This window comes from Cydia fagiglandana, chromosome 3 (assembly GCF_963556715.1).
Source record: "Cydia fagiglandana chromosome 3, ilCydFagi1.1, whole genome shotgun sequence".
Taxonomy (NCBI): domain Eukaryota; kingdom Metazoa; phylum Arthropoda; class Insecta; order Lepidoptera; family Tortricidae; genus Cydia; species Cydia fagiglandana.
The window spans coordinates 1,640,803-1,662,648 of NC_085934.1; the positions used below are offsets into that span (position 1 = coordinate 1,640,803).

At 41.2% G+C, this 21,846-nt stretch overlaps 3 protein-coding genes across 5 annotated transcripts; 1 reads left to right on the forward strand and 2 right to left on the reverse strand.

The window, feature by feature from the left end:
• The first annotated feature begins 558 nt into the window (after positions 1 to 558).
• LOC134679808 (cysteine-rich protein 2-binding protein) lies at positions 559 to 16,111 on the forward strand. 3 transcript variants are annotated; one of them, XM_063538706.1, is made up of 15 exons: positions 559 to 810; positions 935 to 1,072; positions 1,822 to 1,970; positions 3,074 to 3,166; positions 3,279 to 3,399; positions 4,435 to 4,519; positions 5,689 to 5,835; positions 6,537 to 6,629; positions 7,223 to 7,404; positions 8,138 to 8,225; positions 8,634 to 8,824; positions 10,093 to 10,211; positions 10,975 to 11,147; positions 13,617 to 13,697; positions 16,000 to 16,111. In XM_063538706.1, exons 1-15 carry the CDS (start codon positions 599 to 601, stop codon positions 16,090 to 16,092), a joined length of 1,965 nt encoding a protein of 654 aa, XP_063394776.1. In that variant the 5' UTR covers positions 559 to 598; the 3' UTR covers positions 16,093 to 16,111. The 3 variants fall into 3 exon arrangements, with proteins under 3 accessions (XP_063394776.1, XP_063394773.1, XP_063394775.1); XM_063538703.1 differs by lacking the exons at positions 13,617 to 13,697; positions 16,000 to 16,111 and having other exon boundaries at positions 5,698 to 5,835; positions 10,975 to 11,243; XM_063538705.1 differs by lacking the exons at positions 13,617 to 13,697; positions 16,000 to 16,111 and having other exon boundaries at positions 4,438 to 4,519; positions 5,698 to 5,835; positions 10,975 to 11,243.
• LOC134679814 (transcriptional adapter 2A) lies at positions 14,660 to 16,006 on the reverse strand. The gene has a single exon (XM_063538714.1). The coding sequence runs from the start codon at positions 15,988 to 15,990 to the stop codon at positions 14,692 to 14,694; it is 1,299 nt and encodes a 432-aa protein (XP_063394784.1). The 5' UTR covers positions 15,991 to 16,006; the 3' UTR covers positions 14,660 to 14,691.
• Positions 16,112 to 17,742: 1,631 nt separating the features above from the next.
• On the reverse strand, positions 17,743 to 21,488 carry LOC134679825 (uncharacterized). The gene is made up of 3 exons (XM_063538724.1): positions 20,363 to 21,488; positions 19,246 to 19,479; positions 17,743 to 18,586 (listed from the first exon to the last, which is right to left on the reverse strand). Exons 1-3 carry the CDS (start codon positions 20,462 to 20,464, stop codon positions 17,972 to 17,974), a joined length of 951 nt encoding a protein of 316 aa, XP_063394794.1. The 5' UTR covers positions 20,465 to 21,488; the 3' UTR covers positions 17,743 to 17,971.
• Between the last annotated feature and the right edge of the window lie 358 nt (positions 21,489 to 21,846).

Here is a 21,846-nt window from a genome sequence, read left to right on the forward strand (position 1 = left end):
CATAGTCTGGGAAACACAATTTGTCATTAAGTGAGAACCAAAGAATATAATACTCAGTGAGAACCATGTGAGAACGAAGAAAACTAATAGTATGGCTAGCGTAAGACAAAGACAGTATGACATTACTAAAGTACAAAAGAAAGGGATGAGTATAATTTTCCTGGTTCTTACTGACTGACAAGTTGTGTTTGCCAGACTATATTATGTCCGTTTATTTTACTACTCTATTTTTAAAAATCCATGATTTGTACCAAAAATATTCAGTGATGCACTATCGAAACGCAAGTGTCAGTGACAATGACATTGACAGATTGATTTTGAGGTTATGACTGTTATGTTATTGAACACCAAAACAATATCATCTTACATCGTCGCGAAACATAACGTAGTAAACATAACATAACTCCACGTAGGTAGATTATTATTATTATAGATTATAAATTTTATTTATGTTGTTTTGCACTAACACTAAATTTAAGTATGTACCAAACTTGTTACTAACATAATATGGGACTAGTCCTGAAATAAATATTATTCATTCATTCATTCATTCATAACAAATCAAATTAACTAACTTTATTCTAGTGTTTCATGAACAATGACGACAATTTGCAAGTATTGTAACGAGCCTGAAAACAAGCAATACCGACCCGGTCTAATCTGTGATACCTGTATATGTTTCGTACATTTGACTTGTTTGAGGCGGCAAGGGACTCCCGGGGACTTGGCTTGCGATGTATTCTTCGATTTCACATGTAAGGAATGCTCTCCAAATAAAAAAGAAGTGTTTTCAAGGAACAGATTTCCGTGGTAAGGATATTTACAAGTGTTTTTCTATTCCAACTTGGTTTGGCATGATCGGAATAAACCATTTTTAACTCTGTGTCACTTGCATCTCTAGTTTTTATGTTTACTTATTTAATTTATTCTTCAGGGTGAGTGTAATCCTGCTAACGCTGCACCATCTCACTACCAATGCATACGGCATCAGCAACCATGGATTCTTCCATTACAAGACTCACATCTGCTCCTTCATTGACCGCAACTGGAGCCTATTATTTGATCCACAATTGTAAGGCCTTTACCCACTAGGGATTCATTAGTAAAACACATATTATATAAGTCTTAGTTTTATTTTTAAAATTTTTTATGTAAACTTTTTACAATGAATAAAGGGCTTTTTTATTTTTTTTTTTTATTTTATGTAAGTATAACATACTTTCTTTCATTAATCATTAATTTGTCTACTTTTTTTGCAATCGCTTGAATATGCAAGAGTGATTAAAGGTCTCCCCAGATATATTGATGCGCATTCGGCAAATGCCGATAGGAAAAGCTTTATGTCCAATTAGAGCGAGAATGCTGTAGACGCATCAGATCATATCAAATTATGCCGATTCCGCATGGACATATGTGGGGGAACGAATGAATTGATCATTGAATTGAAATTAAAAATAAATTAGACAAGCACATCTATACATCTACTTGTCAATGATTACTGGATACAGGCAATATCAGTTGTCACAACTGCGTGCCTGATTATATGTAGAATATTAAAAAAAATTCTTACACTATACTCTTTATCTTTAGGTATTTAAATAAAAGTAAACAAAATCTACCCTCAAATGGCTCCTTAAGCCAGTTAAGGGTAGATGAAAACATCACATGATCAAATAATGTAGGTTAAAGTCAGGTCTTTCAGTGATAGATCCCGGCGTTTTTGTAATTAGAAATGTAATAATTACCCGGAAATTTAGAAATTGTCTGTTATTATTATTTAAATATCTAAAGTTACAGACTATAAATAGTCTCTGTTTCCAGCAAACAAAAGAAGAACTGGGTAGGCACTATAGCGGGCTGTCTCTCAGTGTACAGCAACATAATCTTCCGCTCCGGCTCAACTATATTGGGAGAGACGGGCTGGTGGCAGCTACAGCATTCATTCTCGCCAGCTGTCGCTTCACATATCAGTAAGATTCACACTTATTCATAATTTTCATAAATTACCCTTAGAATCCTAGCCAGAATCTGGCAGGAGTCTTCCAAAACTTGTCCTTTTTACCATGAGTCCATGACACTTTTCTCTGCTGATAATGATAACAAAACATACTTTTTCACCTAGTATCTTTTTTAGGGTTCCGTATCCAAAGGGTAAAAACGGGACCCTATTACTAAGAATCCGCTGTCCGTCTGTCTGTCTGTCTGTCACCAGGCTGTATGTCATTAACCGTGATAGCTAGGCAGTGGAAATTGTCATAAATGCTGAATTGCTGTTGCCGCTATAACAATAAATACTAAAAACAGAATATAATAAATATTTTCTCAAAAATGGACGGCAAAGTCGACTTTGCCGTCTAAAACATAGGTCGCGAAGCGCGTAGTTTATGGTCAGTCAAAAATTAAAAAGTTAATTACATTGCAGTCTCGATTTTGGGACTGCAATGTTGAATACAAATTCCATTATTTGTCGAGTTCCAAACTTTTTAAAAGTTGAAATGGCCATATCGAATGAAGGCACAGGCCCATTAAACAGCCAAACAGATGATTATTACCGCAACTATTTAGTTGTCTCAAATAGGTTGGCGTATTTTTAGCAGAAAAATACAGTTCTATTTTTTTATTTAAAAAATAAAAAGGCGGCAAAGCTAATTTTTTCAATTGTTTCTACTTTTATTCTGTGAAAATATATACGAGAACGTTGCTTCTGTAAAATATTTCTATGATATTTATATTTCTTGCACCATTTTTGAGAAAAGCACTATATATGACTCGGCTGGAAGGCTACTTGCTGGCTTCGGATTCACTTAAACGGACTCCCAAGGTCGTCCGTTTAATACGAATCCTCAGCCTGCAAGTAGCTACTTCCGAGCCTCGACAATAATGTACTATTAAGTGCATGGGGCTCCGTACAAGAAGGGTTTTTTTTGTCGTTTTTTGCGTAATGATACGGAACCCTTCGTGCGCGAGTCCGAGTCGCACTTGGCCGGTTTTTTCATGTTACTTTTCTCTATTGATAATGCATAATGAGAACAAAGCTCCTTTTTTTTAATTTATGACTTTTTCATATTTCCAGTCCAAGAGATTGCGAGAGACAAGCCAAAAGGCCGGCCTCGGGGACAGGTGGCGCTCGACATCAATGTGTTCTCCGAGAAGGTCATCGAAATGGGTACGAAGTCTTATATAGGCCTGTCTCCATATTGCGCGGCAAACTATCGAACATTGGCCGATGGTATGCAATATGCAATGTATATCTAACTTTTCCCATTTTTTTGTTCTAGGCTATAAAGAATACCTAAGAACCGAGGAACCTCAGTTGATCATCGAGAGGCCGGCCAAGCAACGCAAGTTAGACCTCGACTACGGGACCAGTTTCTACGACCAACTTGAAGCAGACTCCAGGTTAGGGCCCCCCCCCCCCCCCCACATCTGGCGTCTTTCGAGCGTCGGCGTCTACAATTCTATGGCCGCTGCTCGACGCAACGTCGACGCAGCGTCGACGCAACTGCGCAGCGACGTCATTTTCCATAGCGCTGACCAGACGCCGACGGACGCCGACGCTCGAAAGACGCTAGATGTGGGGGGGGCCTTAGATCCCATTCTCAGATGTGAATTTACCTTAGAGTATAGCCATTAACTTATATATAAAGATGGACTATAGAGAATAAGAGCGAGTTAAGGTAATTTTGAACACGTCGTCCCCTTAGCAACTTCTGCTGCTGACTGTAGATACAAAAAATACTTACCTTGACAAAAGTACCGTGTTCAAGCAGGTAATCACAGTTTTTAGGGTTAACATAACATGTAAGCGCCCCTTGCACCATCCCACTAACCCAAGGTTAACCGGTTAATTAAACCGTTAACCCCGTGACAAATTGTACTTGGAACTATGGTAATCCAGGTTTAACCGGGTTAGTGGGATGGTGCAAGTGACGCTGAGTGGGATAACATCGTATACACGGTGTAACATGAGGAAACCGAATAACTTTAACCACGCATTTCTGTGGTCAAAAGAAGGAAAAAATGTAATATGAGTTTAGGTCAATTTCGCCAAATTTTTTTTTTTTGTTATGTTTTTTCAAATTTTGTATGTATTTGTACATAAACAATAAATGTTATTGGTAAACTTGTCACTTAAAATTGATTATAACATTTTTTTTTCGTTAAACCTACTTTTTGCAAAGTGTTACTTGTCACTTTTTGACATCTATCAATAAGGATATTTAGACTACGTCCCATAGCACCAACATCGCCATTAAATTGCGTTTTGCACTATATAACAATAAAAACATGTTTTTTTTTTATTGGTATTAACTCTGAAACTAGGCGAATTTCAAAAAGTTTATAGGACATTTTTGTCTCTAAATATGATCAGGAATACGCTGTTGAAATTATTCGGTTTCGTCATGTTACACCGTGTATTAATTTTGTTTGTAGCAGACAATCGGTGGTGGAGGAGGGTGCCGAAGGATCGTGCTCGGACGACGCGCGGTTCGACTTCGTGCCGCGCTACGTACTCCCGGTAAGAATAGTTTGGTAAAGGTGCAAAAGAGTACCTTGGTAAAATTTTATGTATGTACTTACCTAGATCGGTACAGATAGGTACACAATTACCTCGGTTTATATACAAAAATACCTTTTTTGAAAAGGTGACATTTCTCTCAATTTCGTTGTATGGGGAAATTATCCCAATTTGCAATTGCAAAGTTTTTGAAACTTTTCGTAAAATCAAATATACAATTTTCCTATAAGTGGTTTATACGACAACGGTTTCACTCACTTGAATTTTTAGTCGCTATTGGCGACATGTTTCGGGCCCGTCGGGGGTCCTTCCTCAGGCGCTCGTGCTCGCGGCGGCTGCAACTCGTGCACTGATCGCGCCGCCCGCCTCGCCGCTCCCTGCGCGCGCGGACAGAGCGGGGGCGGGGGGCGGGGGCGCGGTGCACTCCGCGGCCGGAGTTGTCAGGTCGAGGTCTGGTAGGGCGGCTGCATCGACCGGCATCAAGCACACTGCACTCACTATGTCCACGCGATCGTCACAACGCACTTCCCGCCTGATACCAGGAATTATAGGCTTCCATGCAGGTGGCAACATCCAGCCTCCGTCTCGATTGAAATTAGGTCGGCGTCCAATTTCAATCGCCTCGCGAATCTTACGCGGCACAAAACATTTCTCCCGTGCTAGTAATCTCGCTCTATCGAATCGAATGAAATGGGACGCGCCTGTATCGTACGCGTGCTCTGCCCCCGCTGAATTCCTGGTATCCATGTTCTTTACGCTGCGTATGTGTTCCGACAACCTCGTGGAGACATTCCTTCCAGTCTCACCCACGTACGCCCTACCACAGTCACAAGGTATCTCGTATACCCCCGGGTTCCCCAGCGGGTCCTTGTCCTTTGGAGAACGCAGCATCTGTCTGACCTTGGTATGGGGACGGAAGATTGTCCTAATGCTAAACCTCCGGCGTAATAGGCGTCCAATTCTATCCGTTACCCCCTTAATGAAAGGCAAGAAGACAGGTGCTCTGTCGACCGTTTGCAGCCGCCGCGAGCACTCGAGCCTGAGGAAGGACCCCCGACGGGCCCGAAACATGTCGCCAATAGCGACTAAAAATTCAAGTGAGTGAAACCGTTGTCGTATAAACAATTTAAAATATGTCTCACGAAAGTTTAATATCGATTTCCTATAAGTATTTCCAGAGCGATTCATCCAGCGTGCACTCTCCGCCCGTGCACCAGACGATCTACTACGATTCGGACTCTCGCAGCGCCTCCCCACACAGACCCGAGCCGCAACCCGAGCCACCCGAGCCTGAGGAAAAACCCGAGAAAAAGAAGGTAGGTTCAAAATAGTACATCAGACACTGTACTACGATTCGGACTCTTGCAGCGTCTCCCCACACAGATCCGAGCCGCAACCCGAGCCTGACGAAAAACCCGAGAAAAAGAAGGTAGGTTCTTTAGACAATCTACTACGACTCTCGCAGCATCTCCCCACAGAGACCCGAGCCGCAACCCGAGCCACCCGAGCCTGAAGACAAACCCGAGAAGAAGATGGTAGGTTTACAATAGTTCTTTAGACAATCTACTACAATTCGGACTCTCGCAGCGTCTCCCCACATACCCGAGCCACCTGAGTCTTAAGAAAAACCCGAGAAGAAGAGGCAAGGCTTATAATAGTTCTTGCTAGAAAAACCTGGCATCCAGGGCATAAAATTCCTTTAAAAACAAACTTGACACAATTCTAGGAATTGACAGGGCAAGCTATATGCTAGCGCCATCTACTAAATACTTCAACCGGCTTGAATGCAATTTCAGGAAAAGGATCCACTCTTAAAAAAAAATGAAATAAGAAGTTTCTGTCAAAAAGAAAAGGCATTCACCGCATTTTTTTTATGTAATAGTCAGCAAACGAGCAGACCAGCCGCCTGATGGGAAGCGGTCATCGTCGCCCATGGACACAAGCAACACCACCGCATTGCATTGTTTGTGGTGTATTACATTGAACTTGACTGTAAATAGCATTTTATATGTTTAAGGTTGAGGAGAAGCGAGAATTGACGAGAGAGTCGATGTTTTCCAAAGAGCCGAACAGCCTGGAGTTACCGTGGGTCGAACAGGAAAAATATGAGGTAAGTTTATTTAGAGCCTCTCCACACTGGCGTCTCCCGAGCAACCATAGACAAAATTAATTCTCTTTGACGGAACGTTGGCGCAACTGCGCGGTGACGCCATTTTCCATGGCGCTGGCTAGACGCCGACGCTCAAAAGACGCTAGTATGGGTTGGCCCTTATGCCCCAGAACATATTTGATCAAATTTACTAATATGTGAAATAAAGGAATTTTAGAAATTAACTGCGGCTTAATAAATTAAAAAAGAAACGTTATTCGAATTGGAGATTCCAATATTTCCGAGTGAAAATTCAGAACACATAAAAAAATCCCAAATTACATATCCCAATTTTGGGGTTATGACCAGATTCCATAGCTTAAAGTCGGGACGTCCAGATCCAGAATAATTCCGGACACCTGGGTGCGTAGCCACCGTGCAATCGTTAACGCTCTGTAGTTACGAAGTTTAGAACGAAACGCAACTGTCACTGTCGCGCTAGTGGGGAAGAGTATTAGAGAGAAATAACTACGATACGCAACGGCGCGTTAACGATTGGCACGTTGGCTACGCGCCCTGATCACATGACAATCAAGGTTTTTCTCCAATTTCAGGTACAAAAAGATCTAGTCGAGCTGACACAATATGAAGAGGTCCAACTGCTCAAACAAGTCGAGAACCTGATCCCCAAAGTGAAGGACCCTAGGAAAAGGGCCCATCTCCACAGGCTAAGGGCCAAATTGGCGCTGCGCCGCCTCAAAAGGCATAAGAGGCTGCCTGTCTTCGATATGGACAAGTAAGACTATTATAATCGAGATCCTAATATGTGACGTTCTACGGGTAAAGATACCTTATGGCAGTCGGCGCTTATTAGTAGGGCCCCCCCACATCTAGCGTCTTTCGAGCGTCGGCGTCTACAACTCTATGGCCGCTGCTCGACGCAACGTCGACGCAACTGCGCAGCGACGTCATTTTCCATAGCGCTGACCAGACGCCGACGCTCGAAAGACGCTAGATGTGGGGGGGCCCTTAACGACGCTGCAATTACTAAAGCGATTAATAAAAATTTATATATATGACAGTTATAGACAGAATATGACAGTTCCAATAGCACAGAATAAGCAGTAGTACTATTACCGTACAAAAAAGACGCTTCCTACAAAACCGAAGTTGACAGCGATTCAGGGTCGAATCATGATATCCCTTTCTAACTTACGGCACAATCCCTTTCGGCTATTTAGGGTTGTCAAAATTCAAGTAATTATCTTATCGTGTCGTGCACGCAATGCAACGCAAGTTGTGTCAACCCTAATAATTGCTCGGAGCAATGTTGAGCCGAACGGAGCCGAGCTTGCCTGAAGTCAGGAGTGTCTCCCCACTGACAGATCTGACCTAATTACACAAATATAGAATCTGTGCGGAAAGGGAAAAGTCGTGGAATGGATGGGATCCAAGGGTCAATAAATTCGACACCTCTTTCCAAACAGACTCAGCAGATAAATTGCCTAACGTCTCATTCATTATTACAGGGCTGTCAAAGTGCTGTCAGGCCAAGTGCCAGAAGAGGTTCAAGCCGTCACCAGCGTGGAACGAGTGCTCGACAGGTTCCAGAGATCGGTACGTACAGTACAGACATACATACAGTGGCTCGCCCCGATCAGAGACCTCGTACACAAACAAGAACATTTAAATATGATATTCGATACCCTTTTCTGAACTTCTAACTCAAGTCAAGATCGATTGGTCAAACATATTTATCTAAGCTAATTAGACTATACAATTTTAACCGACATTGTAAAAGGAGTTTATTTTACAACTTTAGTTTGGTTAAGTTTTCCTTGTTTATTATTATTACAAACCACAATATTAATGGGAAAGGCCAGTAAAAGCTAAAAGTAGTTGGCGCGCTCGACGATGATACTTTTTTGTATGTCATTCACCAATGCCATAAACAGAGTCAATTGCCATTTGCCTTCCCCGTTGGCACAAAAAAAAATCTTGTTTTTAATTTTCTTTTTATTCCAGTATCTCCACGACAACCTATGCGGCACCATCCTGGACACAACCTACGCCGTGACCGTACTGTCCCACATCGAGCCTTCTCCGTTCCGCTCCGCTTACACCAACGCTTTGCTCAAACCTTACATAAGGAGGGACTGTGAAAGCAAGCCCTTGTGGTTACGAGTTACTGATGAACTGCTCACAAAAGCCAACAGGTGGGATTTTTCTTTATAAATAAGTGTTTTAGAGTCTGACACAGAAAACTTAGTGCAAAAGTGTTGTATTCAACAGAACTCTATATTAACAGCATCACTAACTAACCGTCGGTGGTTGTTTTTGCAATAACTGCAACAAAATTTACGAGTGGTCTGTCAAAAGGGTGAAAGATGTACAGAATACAAGACCTCGATCGCTCGAGACGTCTCAAAAGACTATTCTACTTTTTAATACCTCCACAATCTATGCGACACCATCCTCGACACAACCTACGCCGTGACCGTCCTCTCCCACATCGAGCCTTCGCCGTTCCGCTCCGCTTACACCAACGCTCTGCTCAAACCTTACATAAGGAGGGACTGTGAAAGCAAGCCCTTGTGGTTACGAGTTACTGATGAACTGCTCACAAAAGCCAACAGGTAGGATTTTTCTTTATAAATAAGTGTTTTAGAGTCTGACACAGAAAACTTAGTGCAAAAGTGTTGTATTCAACAGAAATCTATATTAACAGTATCACTAACTAACCGTCGGTGGTTGTTTTTGCAATAACTACAACAAAATTTACGAGTGGTCTGTCAAAAGGGTGAAAGATGTACAGAATACAAGACCTCGATCGCTCGAGACTTGCCAAAAGACTATTCTACTCTTTATGACCTCCACCTGGAGACAACCTACGCCGTAACCGTGCTCTCCTACATCGAGCCTTCGCCGTTCCGCTCCACTTACACCAACGCTTTGCTCAAACCTTACATAAGGAGGGACTGTGAAACCAAGCCCTTGTGGTTACGAGTTACTGATGAACTGCTTACAAAAGCCAACAGGTAGGATTTTTTAACTCGTAACTTGCTTTACAGATCCATATTTCAAATTATAAAATGTGAAAGTGTGTTTGTGAGAGACAGAGATTTTGTTGAAATTTGGCATAGAGATAGTTTCAGTTCCGGGGAAGGACATAGGATGGTTTTTATGACGAAAGGGGTGAACAGGGGTTCGGATTGAAATAATTACTGAATTGTCTGATAATTGATGTAAGCATATGCTCAAATTGAATTATTGCCATTAGACTTTATCCAGGCGCTGTACTTACTCTGACTGCTGGTACTAATTCCACGCAGACGAAGTCACGGGCAAAAGCTAGTACTATATAATAATGGTTAAAAAGTTTAAAATTTTGATTTTAAATTGTTGTGAGACATGCTATAGCAAGTGAGTCTCAACCGTAAAATTATTCAAGGTTTAAGTTTATAAAACGTTTTGCTTGTTTCAGAAACGTTCCAGATTACAAACTTCCGCCGCACGCGTCCATAGACTATTCCTACGTGCGTCCACACCACATAGCAGCCGTCAACAATCTGTGCGCGCAGTTCTTCTGGCCCGGCATAGACTGTGAGTGACATAGTTTATATAAAGTCATACATTACAAACTGACGCTCGCGTCTATAGACTATACCTACGTGCATCCACACCACATAGCAGCTGTCAACAACCTGTGCGCGCAGTTCTTCTGGCCCGGCATAGACTGTGAGTGACATAGTCCATATAGTCATACATTACAAACTGACGGTCGCGTCTATAGACTATACCTACGGGCGTCCGCTGCGTCCACACCACATAGCAGCCGTCAACAATCTGTGCGCGCAGTTCTTCTGGCCCGGCATAGACTGTGAGTGACATAGTCCATATAAAGTCATACATTACCACGTATTAATAAATAGTTACCTATTACTGACGCTAGTACACTGGTAACATATTTCAACTTCGAAATATGTTTGCTCGATGTTTCATTTGCCAAATTTTCATTAGACCGAACGCGTTTTCTTCTAAAACCGTAAAATTCTCTACATTTTTCAAAATGGCTTCCCGTAGAAACAATTGGGTTAGGTAAGGTTAGATTGGTGACCTAAAAAATTCAACGGTTTTGAGAAAAAGGGCCTTCGGTCAAATAAATATTTCGGGATTTTAATAATCAGATTAAAAAAATTCGCAGATATAGTAACCGTCGTTATGACACGTACGCGCATAGCCTTGTCTCGCTCAAACATCGAAGCGACGCCCGATCGCATCCAGTGTAATATAATAACCACCATACAGTGTTGAATGAACGAATGAATGAATGAAATATGAATTTATATCAAGTTATTTTTTTCAGTGACCGAGGCGCTGGAATATCCTGAATTCAGCTGCGTAGTGACGTACAAGCGACTTATCATCGGCTGCGCTTTCTTAGTACCAGCGGACGTGGCCTACATCTCCTTCATATTAGTACGGCCTGAGTGGAGGAGAGCCGGCATTGCTACCTTCATGTTATATCACTTGCTGCAGGTTGGTACAAACAGCAATGTTAACTGTCCATCGGTGGACCTTATTACAACAGGCATAAGGTCCACCTATGGACAGTTAACTGTACTTTCTTAGTACCAGCGGACGTGGCCTACATCTCCTTCATTTTAGTGCGGCCTGAGTGGAGGAGAGCCGGCATTGCTACCTTCATGTTATATCACTTGCTGCAGGTTGGTACAAACAGCGATGTTAACTGTCCATCGGTGGACCTTATTACAACAGGCATAAGGTCGACCTATGGACAGTTAACTGTACTTTCTTAGTACCAGCGGACGTGGCCTACATCTCCTTCATATTAGTACGGCCTGAGTGGAGGAGAGCCGGCATTGCTACCGTCATGTTATATCACTTGCTGCAGGTTGGTACAAACAGCGATGTTAACTGTCCATCGGTGGACCTTATTACAACAGGCATAAGGTCGACCTATGGACAGTTAACTGTACTTTCTTAGTACCAGCGGACGTGGCCTACATCTCCTTCATATTAGTACGGCCTGAGTGGAGGAGAGCCGGCATTGCTACCGTCATGTTATATCACTTGCTGCAGGTTGGTACAAACAGCGATGTTAACTGTCCATCGGTGGACCTTATTACAACAGGCATAAGGTCCACCTATGGACAGTTAACTGTACTTTCTTAGTACCAGCGGACGTGGCCTACATCTCCTTCATATTAGTACGGCCTGAGTGGAGGAGAGCCGGCATTGCTACCGTCATATGTTATATCACTTGCTGCAGGTTGGTACAAACAGCGATGTTAACTGTCCATCGGTGGACCTTATTACAACAGGCATAAGGTCGACCTATGGACACATTTAACAGTACTTTCTTAGTACCAGCGGACGTGGCCTACATCTCCTTCATATTAGTGCGGCCTGAGTGGAGGAGAGCCGGCATTGCTACCTTCATGTTATATCACTTGCTGCAGGTTGGTAGAAACAGTGATGTTAACTGCCCATCGGTGGACCTTATTACAACAGGCATAAGGTCCACCTATGGACAGTTAACCGATTCGGGGCTGATGTCACGGCTGATGCCACGCCTGCCGTGTCATCAATGTTTTTTACGTGTGGCGTATGACACGGGAGGAGTGTCATCATATTCTATGGCGCATGACATGGCTGATGCCGTGTCATGAAATGATTGTTCCGCGCCACAGCCAAAAGTTTTCAACAATGGAACACGCAACGAATCGGTTAATAGTGTGAGTGACCACACTTAACTGGCAGTGAGACGTTTGTAGAAAAGATGGCAGCTGGGTCTAGAGAAGCCCTAAGTTGGACCGGTGGACTTATCAAGATTAGAGAATGCTTATAGTACCTACTGAGTTTGCATGGCCAGAACCGGGAATTACCTGTTTCAGTTTTCAGTGCTGTATTTGTATAGAAAACCTGTATAAGGAGCTTTCTCTAGTCAAGATCCCTTGGATAAAGACAGCACACGGCTGGTAGTAGTGGTGATTCTTTGGGAAGGCCCATGTCCAACAGAGGACATTTTTCTACTTTTAAGGCTTGGCCACACACAGAGCGCGACGCAGCGCCGCATGATGCCTGGTCAAACAGGGCGCGCGCCGATCGCGCCGGCCTCACGCTCTCAACACGCCCTCAAGGCGCGCGTGAACGCGGCGCACCGCTCGCTGCCTAACGTCGAATCCTACTGATGTGACCTTGCGCGACGCGGCGGGCCGCCGCGTTCGCTCGGCGCAGCGCTGCGCACGCGCCGCGCGGACGCAAGGGGCCGCGCGGCGCGGGGCGTGATACCGGCGGGACGCAGTCTGTTTGACGTCGGTAACCTGTTAGCATGTGCCGCGGTCGCGCGGCGTGGACGCGGCGCGGACGCGGCGCTGCGTCGCGCTCTGTATGTGGCCAAGCCTTTATCATGGTGTCTCAGTCGGGCCTTTATCATGCACATTTTTGTCAATATTAGCTTTCTTACCAAAGAGAATAATAGGGGATATTACTGCTATGTTCTGCCGCCAGAGTGCAGCACTACCGACACAGTAAATTCATAGACTAACTTATACATACTGTGCCTTAAACTGTTTTTTGACAAGTTTTCACAGACAATAAAATATGACATTGATGCATCAAGGCGGTTTGTTAACAAGGGTAGGTAAACGCAAAAATCGAAATTTAGCTATCTGCCCCTTTATCGCTCGAATATGCAAGAGTGACAGAGAGAGTAGATAACGAAATTTCGATTTTCTTGTTTCGCGGTTGGCTATGTGATTGACGTGACGTGTGATATGTCAATGTGGTTTGTTTACTGTATGGAAGGTAGAGGTTGGGTAGAGGTAGTTTACTGTATGTGCCACAAAGGTGCCACCTACACAGAGCTTTGCCTAATATTTCCTATTTTATTATTACCACCATGTTTAAATTCCTACCACCATAATTGACAGTTACAAGCAACTAGTACAATACATTGAGATTAACTAAATACATATGTTACAGACATGCACAGGCAAGGATGTCACACTGCACGTCTCGCCGACGAACCCTTCCATCTTCCTCTACCAGAAGTTTGGATTCAAAGTGAGTATGACTGGTATTTGATATGGCTTTATAGGCTTTATAGTAGATTCGGAGTGATTCACAAGAGCTTGTTTATGAAAATTGGCAGAAACTCAAATTAATTGTACTGCAATATTCGTTTTTAGGGTTCCGTACCCAAAGGGTAAAACGGGACCCTATTACTAAGACTTCGCTGTCCGTCCGTCCGTCTGTCACCAGGCTGTATCTCACGAACCGTGATAGCTGGACAGTTGAAATTTTCACAGATGATGTATTTCTGTTGCCGCTATAACAACAAATACTAAAAACAGAATAAAATAAAGATTTAAATGGGGCTCCCATACAACAAACGTGATTTTTGACCAAAGTTAAGCAATGTCGGGAGTGGTCAGTACTTGGATGGGTGACCGTTTTTTTTGCTTTTTTTTTTGTTTTTTTTTTTGCATTATGGTACGGAACGCTTCGTGCGCGAGTCCGACTCGCACTTGCCCGGTTTTTTTTATCTTTCTAAAGTAATAGTTGTACAGTAAATAAAGTAGCATTTTATTACCGTGCTCTTGCAACACTTTGACTACCGAGAACCCGCCTGGTAGGCACTCGTAATGCTTGCTCAGATGCCGGACAACCCGCCCAGCGGGTTGTTTTGTACGCAGATATAGACGATCGGTTTCTGGGGTAGTGCGCCGTATTTTGCCCGGTTGCGAAAGTGTTAAGAGTTTGAAAGTACATTTTTTGAGTTTTTTATTTTCAACATAAACTTATTACAGGACAAGTTCCAAACTAGAAAAAACTGTGGAGTATAGTATAAACACTCACATGATTCATGCAACTGTAGTTGCAAGCTGTCACTCTTATTTTCACATAATAATAGAGGTCACTGAAAAATATCAATCATGTGAGTGGTTGATAGACAGTATAGTACAGGTACAAACCGTATTAGAGCTCTCAGGTTGAAAAGGTTACTGAACTCTTATCTTAAGTAGGAAGGATTATGCAAATAAAAGAATATATTTATTCACAATGGTTTATAAATAAAGCCTTCGGTAATAAGATAATCATATATCTTCCTAGTCTTGTTTACATCGATCTTCACTATCCGTCTAGCGTCCAACAATCTCAGGTACCCTAACTTATTGTTCTCCGCAATCAGTTGTTCCTTGATTTCCAAATAGTTCCTTGGAATTAACCTTAAATTTGAACATAAGGTCTTTTCCGAGTCTGATAGGTGAATGAATCCTGGTAAATCGATTATTTCCAACGGATTCATTTGCCGCTTGTACTTTTTGACCTGCAAATCTTTTGTGAAACAAACTTTGCCACTCATTTTCACTGGTGATTGGCTCTCAAACTTCCTTTGCATTATCATAGTATTGTATTTTTGTTCTTTCATCACTACGTCATGTTCCTTCTTTAATTCTTTATACAATCCTGCGCAGTACAGTGTCCTAATCCCGTTCTTTCTGTACTCTATTAGTTTAGTTATCCGTTGTAATATCTCAGCTTCCACACTAAGTGACTCCATAAACGCATCAAACTGCATACCTGTCATAAACTGCATGAATGCCAAGAGTCGTTCAGACTTATGCCGTGTTAGAATTCTATCAAATTTCTGCACCCATGATATCAGTTTATTTGGCATGATCAAGCCATGATTTTGAATTATTTCATACCGTCTCTGCCTTTCTCTTAACCTAGTGTTTAAAGCACTTACTAAAGACACTTTTAGAGCATCCATACATTCATCATTCTCATCATCGGAATAAGCGTCTTCGATGTTGAATATGCTTTCCGCATTATGGTCATAGCTGAGCTCGAATTCAGACCGGTATGCATTATAACCAGCTAAATGCTGGTCCCCCTGATTATTCCTCGGTGGATTAGTGCTAATATCCACACTGTACAAATATGGTGTCACTATCTTAGGAAATAGAGACTGTTCAGTCTCTGGCAACAATTTTAGCTCTTTATACTGCACATTCTCTATGTAGTATTTCTTGTAATGCTCGTGACATTCCAATTTCGATCTACTGTGCACCATTTTCGATATCTCCTCCCAATTACCGTACCCGTACGTTGATAAGGCTGACAACAGCTTACATTCTTCTTTAGACGACCAGTTGCAATTGTCGAAAAGCGGAAAGTCGTTTTTCCTCACCGCGTATTTGTGGTTATTTTTGTGTCCACCCACCTCTTGTCCTGTGGCGAAACAGCTCGTACATAAACTAGCGTCGCACTCGCAGCATTCTATGTAAGGTTCGTTAGCATTTTCTCCGCAAACAGCACATTTTGTTAGTAAAATATCGTTCGACATCATTGTTCGCAGGTCGAGGAGCTAGTTCAGGATTTCTACGAGAAATACTACGACATCGACTACAAAGGTTGCCGCCACGCACTGTTCCTAAGACTCACCAGATAAATAAATGTATTTTACTGATTTCTCTGTGTTTTTTTATACTTATTCGAGAAAAAACAACACGCCCGATACAATAAACACAAGCTATTTTTTTCACTGATTGACAGTTGACAGCCGACTAATTGACGACTTTGACGTGTTACTGACAGATTATCTGTGTTGCTATTATAAATAAATCTAATTAAGTTTCAATATTTAAAAAATAATCAATGAAATTCAAACTTCTATTTCATGAAAAGTCGACTTGATTATATAATAGAGTTAGCCTGCAGAGAAACTAGAGAAAGCTAACTGCAGCGCAATAATTTGTCGTCCACTTAAATATTATGGCAATGTTTCTTTGCTGTCACAAAGACACGTTGATGACAGATAAATGGAATAAGACATCTTAATACTTGCACCATATTTAGAAAATGCCATGAGTAAGCCCATTCATAATAAAAAAAATAAAAATAAAATATAATATTAGTTTAGATCAACGTTTTAATTTCATAGAAAATTTACCAGACCCCAGGGCTCTCTCTCTGTGGTCGCTCCCTCATGACTAAGGATCGTGGTCATCGGTGGATGTGGAGTTTTGGAGTTACTTTATTGGAGTAAAAGAGAAAGATCGCCGCAATTTACGAATTTCGGTTTTCGCGGTAGGCCATACACAGTGGTCAAGAAAGAATCGTCCATGACCAAGGGCCCAACCTTTTCTGTTCTCTTTCACGACGCAGCAACTAGTATCATTTCTCTCTCCTCGCTCTTTTAAAATGCCGTTTGTCAAAAAAGGACAACCATACTGTTGACAAGGTGGACTTCAAATCAAGTGTTGCCTTTCTTGATGCGCCCAGGCTGTGTATGTGTGCGTAAAAGCGTATATGTGTGCTCTTTTAGGGATGGGAAAAGTCGATTTTAATCATGTTATATATCGATAAACGCTACACAGCGGAACGAAATAGCGATTAATTGAAGCTTCAATATCTTCGTTAAATATAAACATAATTGAAATGCTAATGGATAATGAATATATTATAATATAATAATATAATTCAATTATTGCGGAACACCTATTTTAGGAGGTATTTATGTATTTTAATTAAATATCTGAACTTTCCCTTGGTGCGCTGCTGGGGCGGGACTATAAAATTGTGATCTGATAACCACAATAAAGAATAAAAGCGTTTTTGGTCATTTTAGGTATCGTTAAGCCTTTGAAGTAAAATTAAAATTGCAAGAAATGTCGATAGTTTATCGATATGACTTTATCGACATGGCTACAGCAACGTGGGCCTCATTGTTAATCGTACACTAAACAAAAGTGGCAACAGTGACAGCTCGCTGAGACACCGTCTATATATATATTATGTCTATGTCCATGACAAGCCATCGCCATTGTGTATAGGGGGCAATGGTACACAATGGCGGACGACTCTGGCGACTGGCCATCAGTTGTCTATCGTGGTGCGCAATCAGGAAGTCTAACTCTAGGTATTATTGTTTCTAAAATATCAGTAAATAACTAAAATACGATTTAAGGTACCTTTTGCATTTTAAGCTTATTTGACTTTTGCATACATATTATTACAAAATGTTGTCAATGCCTCCGGGAAGATGGCGTTAGTATATATTGTATTACAGGTTTATTTTCTAGATTTAATCAATATAAAAGAATTCAAAGCCAAAGATCCCATTGTGTGGTTTTTATTCTTAATAAAAAATTATGAAAGCACTCAATAACAAATTAATATTGTTGCAATACTGTTGTTAATCAAAACTAGAACATTTTGTACATTCAGCGTTCGAGTTAGCGTCAAAACTGACCCAAAAACCCAGACAATAATCCAGCGTAATTTCAGGAAATCGAAATTTCATGAAGTACATACTTTGTTACTCTTGTTTATTCGTCACTGTCGGTGCGTTGCTCTTCGTCATCGTTTCCTTCGCCCTTTATATCTTCAACATGCATTATAAAGTTATCTTCTAGTATGTCAGTTTCAACTTCTAAATGATTTGCAGAATTTAGATTTGTGGATGAAAATTTACTTTTGTATTTATCATTATCACTCCCTTCACATAAAACAAACTGTACGTTTTTTATTCCATCCTCTGAGTGAAAACTATTCCCGTTTTTACTTGATTGTATTTTTTTTCTCTTCCTTAAATCTTCCAATCTGCATTGAGTTAATATTGACTGGATTTTTTCTCTGGCTATAAGGCTTTGTTTCTCGGAAAGCGAATTCAACTGGCTAGCAACATACAACCCATATATCTGAAATTCGTCCGTTTGTTTAAGGGTAGTGTCAGTATTATTTCTCTCATCGTGACTTCGTATTTTACTGGACTTGCTAATAGGAGTTTCTAAATTTTTGCGCTTTTCTGGAGGTTCTGAAGAGAATTTTCGGACAGGGCTAGAATAATTTTTAAGAACATTGTTGATAAAACTATTGGGACGTTTGTGCAAAGCTCTTATTGTTGTATCACCGTCACCTTCGCTGTTGCCATTAGGTTCAATCTGAAACATAAAATAGGTACTTTTATACCGTTTTTGTTCAATAGGGTGTATTACTGCAATGTTCTGCCGCCAGAGTGTAGCACTCATTTGTTTAGTAAACCATAGAGTAATTTATACATACTAGGCCTTAAACAGTTTTTGACAAGTTTTCACTATGACATTGATGCATCAAGGCGGTTTGTTTATAGGTGGCCTACCGCGAAATGTGAAAATCGAAGTTTCTGTATCTGCCTCTCTATCGACCGAAGCAAGAGTGGTGGAGCCAGAAACCGAACTTTCGATTGTCGTGTTTCTCTGTAGGCCGTGTGATTGACCTAGTGACGCATGATGTATCATTGATAATGTCAATGAGGTTTGTTTACTGTATGTGCTAGTGGGGCCACCTACGCAGAGCTTTACCTTAGCGTCGTCAGTTGGTTGTCAGTCACGGTCCTCACGGACTATCAAAATAATCACTAAAACGCCTACTACACGGTCATGGCATCCGTCCACTGCAAAGGCGCCATTGAAGACGATTTAGGGGGGAAAGGGGTCTACCATGTATTTTTTTTTTTACAAGGGGGAGTCTTGATAGTTCTAACGTAAGATCACAAAGATGTGCAAAGTTTAGATTATAATTGACTTAAATAATTAACACTTGTAAAACTTGTTTTACTTACACGTTCATCTGAAGTAAGTGTGTGCTTGCCATCGTATACATCTGCCAAAAAAGTCGCCACAGCATCGTAAAAGACCCATGTGGGTTTGTATATTTCTTCGCCAGATATGCGAGATGCAATGACTTTCTTGTGGTTTGATCGAAAAGCCGTCATGAGAGATTCCTTTTTCTTTTTTAACTCAACCACGTCTTCTACTCCCATAGCATTTGCAATGCGTAGCCATGCATCATACACCTGAAATAAAAAAAAACGTAAATTAAAACGGCTTGCCAAACTATAGTTGAAAATTGACCACACCTAATAGGTAGGTATGGGGGAGGCCTATGTTCAGCAGTGGACGTCTTATGGCTGAGATGATGATGATGAATAGGTAACGCCCCAGAACACAGTGGTCAAGGATGGTCCATGATAAGCCATCGCCATTATGCACAGAAGGCAATGGTATACAATACAATGGTGGACGACTGGCCATCAGTTGTCTACCGTGGTGCGCAATCGCGAAGTTGTCGGTTTTTTGACACAAGGAATCGATCGCTGCAGAGTTAGCTTGGTCTTACTTCTGTTTAATGAATTAGTAATAACTGAAGTAAGACCAAGCTAAGTTGGCAGCGATTTTGATTATTTTTGATAGCCTATTTCATAGAAGTTTGAAGTTTAAAATAGTAACACTTGCACAGCCTGGGTTATCAAAATCACTGCTAACTTAGTTTGGTATAACTCTTTAACTTAGTATAATTAGTAGACTCCGTGCGGAAACAGAAGAGTCGTGGAATGTATTGGGCTTGGGCCCCATTCATTCTCTTTCCGAACAGACTCTATCTAATATTAGTAAGGATGGTTCCAAGAAGAGTATGAATTTATTTATTCATTCAGTGTACAAACTGGTACAAACAGATTACAAAGAACAAGTGCAATAATGTAACAGCTTGCGTTGCGCTGGCAACACTGCTCAGCTGTCATTGCGCCTGTGTCATGAATAGGTATAATGTTAAAATATGAATAGTGTTTTTATTTGCCAATTGGGGACTTTTGGTAATTCAATTTTAGTACTTACGAAACTACTTAATCAAAATCTATTATTATTTATAATTGTTTTTACTTAAAATTAGATAGGTACCTTTGTTTTATCCTTGTGATGCTGGTGTTTGGGATTCCAAATGCATGGCTCGTTTTGGTACATTTCAATGAATAGAGCCGTTTCTTCATTCGTCCACACCATTTTAGTCGCGTAAACACAAATTTACCGACGCTTTCACTACTCAACGGCTGCCAGGCGATGGCCGCGCGAGAACACTCGTTGGTGATGGCGATTGTGTAGAGTTGACATGCGTACCAACCCAACGTACTTGCGCGCCACGCTTGTCTACACATTGGCCCATAATGGGCGAGTACAGGCATGCACGATAGTGTTGAGACCATAATCGTCTATAATCCTCTGTGAGTGGCCATCGTCACAAAACAGATATCTGTTTTGTGCCATCGTTGATTGTAGTTGTGAATAACCGTTTTTTTTAACTTTATTATGAACACTAAACAGATATGGCACGTGGGTAATACAATTGCACATTATGGCTTAAATCTGGCACGAAACAAGTGTACACAGCATGTTTTACAATTAAATATTACACACTAATTAACACTAGGATGTAACGGATTTGGATTTATCGGAACCGAAAACGGAAACAGATGTTTTCAGTTTAGTTTATCGGAATCGAAACCAAAAACGGAACCGGAACCAAAATTGAACCTGAGTGATAGGTAGATGGACGAGATGTTATAGTTCGTAGTGTTCACGACAAAAAAGTGCGATTTACGGGGAGTGATGACGATGGAACTTCCTTTTGCACACAACTCCTTTTGACTCACAGATTAATTTAGGAAGGGGAGCCAATCGAATTTTTGATGCTAAATTGACTTAAGGGGTGGGGGGATCATAAATTTATCTATTTTCCTGTTTACGGGTATCTCGGGTACGGTACGAGCAAGCAAAACATTCCAAAATTGGACCACGACCGTAGCGAGTGGTCGAAAAATGGAATCTTGAGCGTTGCGAGGGTTTCATTCAAGGCACGAGGGCTATACAAATTTTGCCACCGAGTAAAACACAAAAAATTTCACCACATCAACGCAAGGAAAATACCAAATGTAAAACATTTAACAAGATGAAACCAAATCAAATCCAAATGAACGTTATGAAATATTTATCATCCAAAAGCATCATTTAAAAGTCAATTCTATCAGCTAGGCTAACATGACAAATGAGCAAACAACTCAAAATTTGCATGGGCGAAAATATATTTTTGGAACGTTCGCTTGTAGTGTTTGTGAACTCGACTGTACATTTTCTTTTATTACAATATGGACTATTTTCTATTACACACAATTATTGACTGAACACGACTAATTTGCATGTTTGAATCATGATTGGATGACCGTCAGTGCGCAAACAACACTGATTGGTCAGAATGTCTTGGAGAGGTCACGTTTTGTTATCAACACAGCGAGAACATTCCCACACGCGACTCGAAACTCGTGGACTATTTAGTATTTGAACTGCTAAATTTATATGTATCTCTTTTTAACTCGAGCAGAAGCTGTATG

Coding starts and splice junctions, on each gene's coding strand:
- LOC134679825 (XM_063538724.1), bottom strand. CDS start 20,464: ATGGTGTGGACGAATGAAGAAACGGCTCTATTCATTGAAATGTACCAA. Junction 19,480..20,362: donor ATCACAAGGATAAAACAAAG/GTACCTATCTAA, acceptor TTTTTATTTCAG/GTGTATGATGCATGGCTACG. Junction 18,587..19,245: donor CACTTACTTCAGATGAACGT/GTAAGTAAAACA, acceptor TTTATGTTTCAG/ATTGAACCTAATGGCAACAG.
- LOC134679808 (XM_063538706.1), top strand. CDS start 599: ATGACGACAATTTGCAAGTATTGTAACGAGCCTGAAAACAAGCAATAC. Junction 811..934: donor TCAAGGAACAGATTTCCGTG/GTAAGGATATTT, acceptor TTTATTCTTCAG/GGTGAGTGTAATCCTGCTAA. Junction 5,836..6,536: donor AAAAACCCGAGAAAAAGAAG/GTAGGTTCAAAA, acceptor TATATGTTTAAG/GTTGAGGAGAAGCGAGAATT.
- LOC134679814 (XM_063538714.1), bottom strand. CDS start 15,990: ATGATGTCGAACGATATTTTACTAACAAAATGTGCTGTTTGCGGAGAA.